The sequence below is a fragment of the Orycteropus afer genome, unplaced genomic scaffold (genome assembly GCF_000298275.1).
Source record: "Orycteropus afer afer isolate SDZICR_OR568_19922 unplaced genomic scaffold, OryAfe1.0 scaffold00033, whole genome shotgun sequence".
NCBI lineage: Eukaryota > Metazoa > Chordata > Mammalia > Tubulidentata > Orycteropodidae > Orycteropus > Orycteropus afer.
In genome coordinates, this window is record NW_006921620.1 from 1,963,291 (window position 1) to 1,975,527 (window position 12,237).

General features: G+C 39.2%; 1 protein-coding gene across 1 annotated transcript in view; it reads right to left on the bottom strand.

The window, feature by feature from the left end:
• TGFBR3 (transforming growth factor beta receptor 3) overlaps positions 1-12,237 on the bottom strand; it is a 190,835-nt gene that overhangs the window by 103,170 nt on the left and 75,428 nt on the right. The window contains exon 4 of the mRNA XM_042780300.1: positions 4,723-4,860. Coding sequence (XP_042636234.1) covers positions 4,723-4,860 — 138 coding nt within the window. The remainder of the gene's footprint in view (positions 1-4,722; positions 4,861-12,237) is intronic.

Here is a 12,237-nt window from a genome sequence, read left to right on the forward strand (position 1 = left end):
AAAAAAAAAAAAAAAAAACTGTTAAAGTATTATGACTTTATCAAGAAAGTAAAGACAGCCTTAAGGTAGTAATGCAAATCTTTAACAGCATATCCCAGAGAAAGCAAGGACAGTGGGCACCAGCACATTTGGACTGAGTGGGAGTCAAAGGACCCATTATTTATCCTCAGCTCCTCTAAGAAATTTGGGGAACACAGTGATGGGAACGCCTAAGCCTCAATTCCTAAAGATTCCATGGGCCTCTTAAAATGTTTGGATGAAATACTTTACACACAATAATTTAGTTATCTTATCACTAATAGGAGCTCTGGTAATGCAGTGCCTAAGGCACTTAACTGCTAACCAGAAGGCTGTGGTTCAAACCCACCAGCCACTCCTCGAAAGGAAGGTTGGGCAGTCTACTTCCATAGTGATACCGCCTTGGAAACCCAAGGAGGGGTCACTATGAGTCGGGTCCAACTCGATGGCACATAACAAAAACACCAACGTCACTAATCAACTCTGGAAGTCCTGGGTGGTGTAAATGGTTAATACACTCAACTGTTAACTGAAAGATTGGTGGTTCGAGTCTCAGAAGAAAGGCCTACTTCTATGAATCAGCCACTGAAAACCCTATGGAGCACAATTCTACTCTGACACACATGGGGTCACCATGAGTCAGAACTGACTCAATGGCAATTGGTTTCGTTTTTTGGTTCTATCTCCAAACTTTAACTATTGGCTGTGGTGAAAGGATAAACAGAACACACCACTGGTTTCCCAACCACCAGGAAATTTTTGGTCCTTCTGCTGCAACGGCTGTCAAGTGGAGGAACAGATACCAAAACTCATTTCAGGTTACAAAGAGGAAGGTTACAGCTTGTTGTCCCTTCCTCACTTAGTGTACTCTCTACTAGAGCTGTTGAGCTTGAGAGAGAACTTGTGTCACTTGTTGTCTGCTGATCTGAGGAACCTGAATAAACAACAGATGTTGCATCATCTCTTCCAGGCCATGAAGGAATGTGCAGATGGGAGAAAACCATTTCTCTAAAGGAAGACTGTGGGCAACAAAGCAGAGTTCAGGTGTCTTGGAATTAAACCATTAACTTCTCCCAATTCTGTTCTCCACCCCAACGTTGATAAATTTAGATTCATTCCTTGATCTTTTATATGGGATTAACTTCAGATAGGGTTGATGTTAAATTATTTACTAAAACTGTCTCTTTTTTTTGTTGTTAGTATATCTTAAAAGGCACAATTAAGAAGCCATTCTTAAAGATCTTACACAAAATTAAAGCAAAGAAATATTAACTAGGAGTAAGATACTTCTTAAAGCCCCATAGTATGGCAATTTAAAGAAATAACCCAGAAAATGACATACAACCATGATATATGTGGCCCATACTTTTCATCTGGACCCACAGACCAGAGAAATAGGAACTCCTTTCAACTTGGGGAAGACAAGCTAGATATTTTATCATTAAAAAGTAAGTTTAACATCCTTCCAAAGCACTCTTTACTATGACTAAAAATAAATAGAAATAAATAGCAAAAACAATGTCGTTGTTGTTGTTATGTGCCATGGAGTTGGACCCGACTCATAGTGACCCCTCCTTGGGTTTCCAAGGCGGTATCACTATGGAAGTAGATTGCCCAACCTTCCTTCTGAGGAGTGGCTGGTAGGTTTGAACTGCCAGACTTCTGGTTAGCAGTTCAAATGCCTTAGGCATTATGCTACCAGAGCTCTCCTAGAAAAAACAATAGCAGGTAGTATCTGTGAACTTATTAGTAACAGGCACTATGCTAAACATTTTATGTGTAATCTCATTTAATGATGATAACAACTCTATGGCATAGGAACTATTATTATTCCATATTAAAATCAAAGAAAGTCAGACTTAGAAAAATTAAGTAACTTTCTCAACACTGCACAAGCATTAAGTTATGTAACTGGGTAGGGTTCAAACCAGGGTAGGCAAAGCTGCAGAGCTGTCCAGTGGTAGCCACTAGCTTTATGTGGCTACTGAGCATCTGAAATATGGCTAGTGTGGCTGAGGAACTGAATTTTTTATTTTAATTAATTTAAATGTAAACAGCCACATATTATCTAGTACTTACAGTATTGTATTTTGCAGCTTTATAATATAAGGGCTAAATGTACATATGACTTCATGATCATGACCATTCATTCATCTTACTGTCACAAATACTTTCAATTACAGAAGACTGGCAATGATTACCAGTATGATGAGAGGTGATTTAGCAGAAAAGCTTCAGAGAAAGTCTGATCTGGGCTTGAGTTCTGGTACTGCCAGTAATTAGTCATGTGATTTGGGCCACTACTTAACCTCTCTCTGTCTTAGTTCTTTATCTGGAAAATGGAGTATATATCCCCATTGTCATAAGGTTATCATGAGAATTAAATGAGAAAAAGTATTATAGCACTTGGTGCAATACCTGGAATATACTAAGTGCTAATAAATGTACTAGTAATAGTGATAAGAGCAACTAAATAATAATCAAAATTGCCCTTTTTAATTTAGAAATAGAGTTTCAATCCTCAGAAAGATCTGCAACTTAAATTATCAGTAACTCCTGCCTTGTAAAATATACCTTTGAGTTTTAAATGTTTTGCTTTGAAATTAATTCAAATTTACAGCAAAGTTGTAAGTATAGTACAAAGAACGCCAAATATTCTTTAACTAGATTCACCAGTTTTTAACATCTTGCCACATTTGCTTTATTATCCTGTTTATATATTCATAAATACATATAAACTCACTGCCGTCAAGTCATTGCTGACTCATAGAGACCCTACCTCAGGTTTCCAAGGCAGTATCTCTATGGAAGTATCTTCATACATACGTGTGTGTGTGTGTGTCTGTGTGTATGAGCTACTTGGCCCTTTACCCCTTAATAGTTAAGGGTATTAAGTGTTTCCTAAGAATAAGGATACTCTCTTATATAACAGTACAATTATAAAATTCAAGAAATATAACACTGATATAATACTTCAATCTATAGTCTAAATTCCATTTTTGCTTCTTGTCCCCATAAAGTTCTTTTTAGCAACTGCCTTCCCCATCCCTCCCCAATAAGATCCAGATGAGAATCAATGTGTCTTTTGTGTCTCCATGAAGCTAGAATGGTTCATCAGCCTTTCTTTGTCTTTTGTCACTGACATTTTCGAAGAGCATAAACCAAACTCACTGCCATTGAGTCAGATCCAACTCACAGCGACCCCTTCTTGGGTTTCTGAGGTGGTATCTCCATGGAAGTAGATTGCCCAATCTTCCTTCCAAGGAGTGGCTGGTGGGTTTGAACCACCAGCCTTCTAGTTAGCAGTCAAATGCCTTAGGCACTATGCCACCAGAGCTCCTAGAATGTTACTTTATTTGGTTTTGTCTGACGTTTCTTTATGATTATATTCAGGTAATGTGCATTTCTGGTAGAATATGAGTGATACTATATTCTTTTTCAGGATATCTCTCATCTGCCGGCACACAATGTCCATCTGCCCCATATTGGTGATGTGAATTTCGGAACCTTGGTTAAAGTTTTGTTGGGTATCTCTACTGTATATACTTACTATATTTCCTTTTATAATTAATAAATAATTTGTGGAAAGATACTTTGAGATCATGTAAATATACTGTTTCTCAAACTCCTTCCACCCCTGCTAGATTCAACATCCCCTGATGATTCTTGCTTATCTACTTTTACCAAGATGGGCACAATGATGATTCTCTAACTCCATCATTCTTTCTACATATTTATTAACTGGCATTCTACTATAAGGAAGAGTTTTCCCTTTCATTTATTTCTCTACTTATTATCAGCATTGACTACAGATTCTTATTTTATCCAATGGGCACATTTGAATTGTTAGTAATAAAATACTCTTCAGATATAAATAAGAATATATAGATCTAGATTAAAAGTCACTAGTTGGGTAAAATTTATTCATTATACAGGGGAAAGACTATTAACTGAGGCCTCTACTAGTCTGGAATGTTTATAGGCAAGTGAGGTTTAAAAGCTCAAGGCTTTCAGTTAAGGACATTAGCATGCAGCTCTCGCAAGACAATGTGAGTTATCACTACAAACTTGCAGTGTTGCTCATCATCAGACATGATATCATACTCAAAAAATTCCATCCAAACAACCCATCTATTTCTCCACAACTAGCAAACTTGAATGTTCTGGCAAACTCAAAAGGACATGATTTACAAATAGTAGGTAATATTTGGATCTTTCCATAAGAGCTGGGTTCCAGCTTTTTAATAAAATACAAATGATTTCATTTTGGAGCTCACTATGTCACTTTTTCAACAAACAGATCCTCATATCAGATATTAAGCCCATGTTATATACAAATAGAACAGATTTGTGTGTATTTATTCTGTGGCCAGAGACCACACACCTAGTGGCTATTTGCAATATTTACATTGCTCCTGATGCCACAAAGGGATCTCAGAGCTAAAACCAAAGCTCAGGCCACACAGAGTATGAGTGTCCTGCTCAAATGTGCAAACTAGATCTGACTCTTCATCCACAGAAGAATGTGGGTGCTTTGTTTTCTGTGAATGCTTTTCTAAGCCATCCAACTATCTCTAAGAGCATACACCAAATTTAACACTTTTTGGACCCCGATATTATTTTAATGAAATAAGGCCTTGCAAAGTTCTAGAATAGTTGTATCCTTGTGCTCAGATTCCGTCTAGGACTGTTTAAGACACTTACCAAGAAAAGTCTGGAGATCCCAGCAGCAAGTCTCTCTGCTTTCAAATGCCAGACCAGGGGCTGTGGGGAGTTGAGCAGGAACACAACAGGCTTGTAGTGAATGTGGACTGAGGAAATGGGATTCAGGTGCAGAGTGACCTAGCAAGCAAAACAAAGAGGAGAGCTATCTTAGCACTGGTATTCTATTACATTTGCTCAGGACAGCATATGGACTACTTTTTCACAATTCACCTTTAAGAGAAACAATCTATAAGCTAGTTCCAAGTCTATGAATAAGCCATATTAGTGTGAGTTATATACAACTGCCAACATTTGACCATCTTTTACCAAAAAAATGACTATTTCATATAGTTCAACTCAGATCACAACCAAAACTAGCCTAGTAATAGCAGACCAGAAATAAATGGAACACATTTTTTTCAAAATTGGAAAAAGCAGAATGAGTTAACATGCTTGGCTGCTAACTGAAAAGTCAGAGGCTTAAGTCTACTCAGAGGTACCTCAGAAGAAAGGTCTGGTGATTTACTTTAAAAAAAAATCTGCCATTGGAAACCTTCTGGGGCACAGTTCTACTTTGAGAAACATGAGTCACCATGAGTTGAAATCGACTCAACCACAATTGTGTTTTCTGTTTTTCCCTCAGGACTGCCTTATCCATCAAGTCCAATGACTAAGCTAAACTTGGAGAAGAGAAGCCCTAGGAACTGGTAATCCCTCTGGAGAACTAGAGGAATAACTTTCTTCTGTTCCAGGTAAGCTCCGACTTCTATAAAGTTAAGAGAGTTCTGCCAAAGGAGAGTGCCTAAAGCTAAGGAAAAGGGGCTGCCAAGAGAAGCTGCCAGTGCTTTCATCATCCCAGCTCTTAGCTTGAAGGGGTTTTCCAAAGAAATGAAGCACAAAAAACACAAAGAACAAAAACTGATTGTACAGAGTCCCAGTTACAAAAAAAAAAAAAAATAGAGAGAGAGAAAGAAAGAAAAATACCATTAGCCTGGACAGCCAGTTGTGATGGTGGACCAAGGACAACTGTAGGTCACCATCATCATCACTGTTGTTGTTGTTGTTGTTATGTGCCATCAAGTCAGACCCGACTCACAGTGATCCCTCCTTGGGTTTCTGAGGCAGTATCACTACGGAAGTAGATTGCCCCATCTTCCTTCTGAGGAGTGGCTGGTGGGTTTGAACCGCCAGCCTTCTGGTTAGCAGTCAAGTGCCTGAGGCACTATGCTACCAGAGCTCCCTCATAAAAAGCACCAGTGAGGAGAGCTGCACAAAAAGGTCTCAACAATGTCCCCCAGGAGCACATGATCCAAGGTTGGTCAACATGAACACAAAACAGCAAGAGTGTATCAAGAACTACTGAGCATATAGTTTTGTTTTTAATTTTTATTGTGATTTAGGTGAAAGTTTACAGAGCAAATTCATTTTCCATACAGCAGCAGTTCATACACATTTTGTCTCATGACATTGACTGCAATTCCCCACAAAGTAACAACTCTCTTCCCACTTCCTCCTCACAGTTACCTCTTCCCTGTGTCCTTCCCTCCCATGCACCCCATGCACCCCTGCCCCACCCTCCAGCTGTCTCCCTGTGCAAACATTGCCCTTCTGTTCTCCCACAACTGATTGCTCCAAGGAGTGTATCTACCTGATTTAAATGTTCACCCCATATTGTTTGGCTGGAAGCCATAACAGTGAGTTCAGTTCCAGACCTGAAGGGTACTAGGGGCCATAATTTCAGGGGTCTCACCTGGCTCTATCAGACTAGCAAACTGAGTGAGCAGATACTTTCATATAAGAATACCTTACATTGGCTTTCAATACAAAGGGCTGAGGAAAGAACCAAGAATTCCATAATTAGATCCAAAGATCACCACTAAGTGATAATAGAAGGAAAGAACAGAACATACTTTAGTGGGAAAAATATAAGTTGAGTGATATGCTGAGGATAACAGTGCATCTCAGCCATAGTCTTTATGAGAAGGAAATGGTCTAGGTCCATGATCTGAGTCTACATAGGGATAGGGCATGAAAAGGTGGACTGCTTTACATCTTCCCAATGGCTGCTACTCCACACTGATTTCAATATTTCTACGTATTTGGTAAGTACTTCCTATGATACCAAAGTCAATTATTATAATGTACTCTCAGGTCATTGATAAATAAGACAATGAGTCTTCTTATTTATCTTTCAAAACCTATGCCTTAGCATATGTGTCAAACTGTAAGCACTAATTAATGTTTTTATTTCTCAACTTGTCAGTGCTGCAAACGTATTTTATGCTATCAGCAAGGTACACTATTAACATCTTGTTTATTAATTGTTATTTTGTCTTAATTTAAAAAATTGCCAGTCAGTAGGGCAAAGACCTGCTTTACTTATACTATGCTTAATATATATATATGTTAGTAATATGTAGAGAATAAAACAAACTGATTGATATATCACAGCAAATTTATAAACATATGTATTACCTAAAAAGCTTTTTTAAAAAAGGCTGTAAATATGAAAAGCATAAAATAATTTAGCTAATTCAGAAAAAATTTAAAAAAAAAAATGAGCAAAACTGAAACTGTGATGAACTATTTCTTTTGAGTCTCTACAAGCTCCAAAAAGAATTGTATGTTTGGGTCAAAGTGTGCACTGTAAAATACTACATTAATATATACCTCAAATGAATAAGAACTAAAAAAAAAAAACCTTAGAAATAAAATGAAAAACATGTATACGAGACAGATATTGGTGCTCATGTCCAACATTTTCCAGATGGTCAGAAGTGTCGAGGCCTGGCTCATATAATGAAGAAAAGGATTCTAGGAGCCACAGCTCTCTGAGCTTTCCTGGAAACAGCTCCCTCTTCAATATGTGGCAGTGTCTGGCCAAGATGTATCTCCAACTCTGGCACACAGGCCCCAGGCAAAGTCCCAACGACTATTTGGCCAAGAAGAATTCACACTATGATTGGGAAATTTGAAAAAAATACTAAAATAAAATACTCAATACTTCTTAAGTTCATTTGGCAGGGACAACGAGTCCCCCAAGCACCTGCTCACCTAATCCCTCAGCAACCTGTCTCTTCTATTCTTCCTCCAGTTGAATAAATCTTGCCAAAGGGAAGACAGAGGATAACCAAAAATAACTAATAAAAGCATGAAGGTATAAAAGCCCCCAGACATGTGGGGAGAACATGTCTTTTAACGGATTACTGGTTAAGTTGCTTAATTTCTCTCAGACCAAAGAAAACAGGGAGAGAAAGAAAAGAAAAAGAAAATCCTTTTAGGACCAATTATAGCTCACAATAGACTATAGTTACAAAGATAAGAACATCCTGCTGAAGCTTTTCATGGTTAGTTTGTCCAGTGATTATGGTCTAAAGATCAGAGCTAAGACAAATTCCACCTAAGAAACAGCCTATGAAGAAATGGTAAAATGGTATTGACCAATATTCAGTCTAGAAATCCAAACAATGGTTTAAAGATCTTACCCTCAATCCTAACCAAATGTACAAATAAAAATTAATATCATAGCATAATCCATGGGCTTCATAATTAATAACCACGCTGTGTTGTTAGCAGCCATCACCCACAACTCATGGAGACTACATGCAACAAAACATTGTCCTGAGCCATTCTAGTGATCAGTTGCAGATTGGACTGTATCATCCATAATGCTTTTGATGGCTGATTTTCAGAAGCAGATCACCAAGCTTTTCCTCCTAGTGCATGTTAGATTGAAAGCTCTACTGAAACATGTTGCATCATAGCAACACACAAGCTCCACCGACAGATGGGTGATGGCTACACATGAGATGCACTGTCTGGGAATCACACTTAGGTTTCCTGCATGGAAGGCGAGAATTCTACCACTGAACCACCAATGTCCCCATACTAGATGTAATGGATGTATTTCTCCTATTCTGTAAAGAAATCCAAAGTAAATCTTTTATGAGTGCTTTACTAGGGAATCTGAATCCAATTTTGACCAAAGGCATTTTGACTAAAGTAAGATAAACTATGGCCAACTCTAAGAAGCGTAAAGACTCTGAGTGGAAGGCAATCCTCCCATCTCCCATTAGGAAGTATGTCCTTGTCCACATCATCACAAGAAGTAACAAGGATGATTTTCTCTGGACCTTGTTATGGTGAAGGCTTCTTAGTTCTTCAAGGACTATCTTTGATAAGCAAAAACAATATATTATCTCAAACTCTGTAAATCACTTTATGAAAAAGATTTATGTACTTTCTTACAGGAAGATGGGAAAAACCCTTCTCTCTTTATGGAAAGATGCCATGTGACTCTTGTTTTGAATTTTCTAGGACTCACTGTATAGATACAAGACATTTCAACACAGAGATTTCAGAAGATATCTAATTATTAGAACCCCTACTTCTGGGATTTGTTAAAGCAAACAAAAGCAAAGTGAGCGGAACAAGTGACATAAGTCTAATAGTTATCCGATGTTGCTAACGTGTTGCTGAGGTTCTATTTCAACATTTCTGATTCTTGTAACAGCCCCTATGGACCCAAGAAACAATGAAGTCATCCAAAACACTACCAGAGAGATTCCGATTATCTAAACCAGACGAAATAATGTTCTGAAATGAATGATTCCGCAATCAGTTTATACTAAGATAAATAAAGAAAGAACTCCAACAGTGTGTCTATAACCCAGTGATAAATCACATCCTGATCTATATGCAGCCATCATCTGTGCCCTCTTCAAAGGTAAGGAGACATTCACTTGGCAATATCCTGAACTTGGGTCTCCCAGCACCTGTACTAAATGCAGACCAACAGTGAGACAGGAACTTAATTCAGAACACTAGGGTCCCACAGCTGAACTCAAATCTCATTGACATTTGGGCAGAATTACTTTTAGGAGTTCACATCTGACCACAGATGGATCTGAACTCTGCAACCAATTACTGGGGGTAAGGAACAATAGCAGCGAGTTGCTGCTGTAGTTTTTTAAAGTGCACTTTGGTGGCCAGTCTGAGGAACCCTTACAGCTGACATTTTATTTACCACTGTATATCTTTCACACCACCATTTGTCTGTCAGTTGGTTATACTGTGGTGGCTTGCATGTTGCTGTGAGGCTGGAGGCTATGCCACCAATATTTCAAATACCAGCAGGGACAGGTTTCAGTGGAGCTCCCAGACAAAGATAGACTCAGAAGAAGGAAAGGGTCATCCACTTCTCAGAGATTTGGCCAGTGAAAAAACCTGAAAACCTTATGAATAGCAGTGATTTCATATTATTTGCTTCCACAATAACACCAATGGAAGCAGCAGTCAAGACATCAGACAATGTACTGTACTGGACAAATCTGCTGCAAAAGACCTCTTTCAGGTGCTGAAGAGCAAAGATGTCTCTATGAAGACTAAGGCATACCTAACCCAAGCTATGGTATTTTCAATCTCCTCAAATGCATATGAAAGCTGGACAATGGTCCACGCATGTAGAAGACCAAAGAAGAGTTGATGCTTCTGATGGTGGTGCTAGTAAAGAACACTGAAAGTACCATGGACTGCCAGAAAAACGAGCAAATCTGTCCTGGAAGAAGTACAGCCAGAATGCTCCTTGGAAGCGACAATGGCTTGACTGCATCTCACCTACTTTGGTCATGTTGTCAGAAGGGACCATTCCCTGGAGAAGGATATCATGTTTAGTAAAGTGGAGGGTCAGTGAAAAAGGGCAAGGCCCTCAATGAGATGGACTGACACAGTGGCTGCAACAACGGGCTCAGGTATAGCAAGGATTGTGAGGCTGGCGCAGGACCAGGCAGTGTTTCATTCTGTTGTACATAGGGTCGCTATGAGTCAGAGCTGACTTGACAGCACCTACCAACATCTTTCACAGTTTGGGACTCGGTATAAAATGATTTCCTTAAAATAGTTTTGGAAAGATAGATTTGGAGCTTTAAAAGATTTATTATTTTATATTTCTCTGAATTTCTAGAGGAACATCTATCACCCTGGTAAATCAACTGACCATTCTCCTTGGTGTAGAGCACCATTAAGGTCAAAGATTTCCACCACTGTGACAACTCACAGGAGTCTTTGGCTGGTGCAAACTGTTAAGCTCTTCTCTACAGACAAAAAAAAGTTGGCAGTTCAGATGCTTTCAAAGAAAGCTATCAAACTACTTCTGAAAGGTCACAGTCACAGAAAACTCTATGGAGAGCAGTTCTATTCTGAAACACATGGGGTCAGAAATGACTGGATAGCAACTAGAATGTCAGCTGATACCAAGTTCATCCCCAGAGATTTTATCTAGAAACCACTTAAGGTGCTGAAAGGGACACAGTCAATGTGGAAACTGATCCCTCAACTCTTTCCCCCCAAACCTCATACCCTATAAGAACATGGTTCAGGATTTTCTGTGATCCTCCAACAATCATCTAATATGACCTTAAAACAAAAAAATAACTAAAATGCAAGCCTGAAATTTGATACAGAAAGAATTCTGGCTCTCTCTGCCCCCTGTTTTGAATGCCCTGGAAAAATACTCGGAACTAAATTTGGGTTGGGGTTGAGGGGCAAAGGCTCATGTACACAGAAGAGTTTTTCTGAAATTACAGGTCATGACCCTCTAAAGGGGTCCTGGGAGAGCTGCAAGGGGATTTCAGAGACCCTATCCCTTCCTTCCCAGAGTAGCCGACAGCTCAGCCACTATGGGAAAGAAAAGCAAAGGAAAGGGGGAGATGCTGGCTATGGGTATGTGTGGGTGGATGTAGAGAAGAACACTGCTGGAACCATCACAGGCCTGATAATAGCGAGTCTGAGGACAAGTGACAGACCCTTTACTACTGTCCTTCAGTATTCAACACTATGGCATCTGAATATGGTAGTGTGCTCTTCACTAGCACACTGTATCCTTCCTGACTCTGGTCTGGAGTGCTCTCCTGCGAGTGCTCTCCTGCCATATTCTGCAAGGAAGAAAAATCCAGCTAAAAATGCAGTTTCAGTGAAAACTCTCCCAACCCCACAAGCACAGCTATAACTTTTGCTCTGTGCTCAAGTTTCTACCTCCACGTAGCACTGTAATTACCGGTGTCTGTCTCTCCTGGTACATTCTGTATGGGAGACCCTGGTTTGATTCCTAGCCAATACACCTTATGCACAACCACCACCTGTCTGTCAATGCAGGCTTGTATGTTGCTATGATGTTGGACGAATTTTAGTGGAGGTCCCAGACTAAGACTAGGAATAAAGGTCCGGTGATTTACTTCTGAAAATCAGCCAATGCAAACCATATGGATCACAATCATCTGATCTGCAACCAATTATGGAGATGGCCCAGGACCAAGCAGTGTTTCATTCCCTGGTGCATGGGGAACATTTGGAGGCCAATTCAACAGCAGTTAACAACAGAGTTGCTCTATACCCTTAAAAATCATTTAAATATTTATTAATAACCTGAAGAAAGGGGAGAGAGGAGGAGGAAAAGGAACAACAAAAGTTAAAGAAAAAGAAAAAGAATTAAAAGTCCTCAATTGTAGTTAGTTAAAA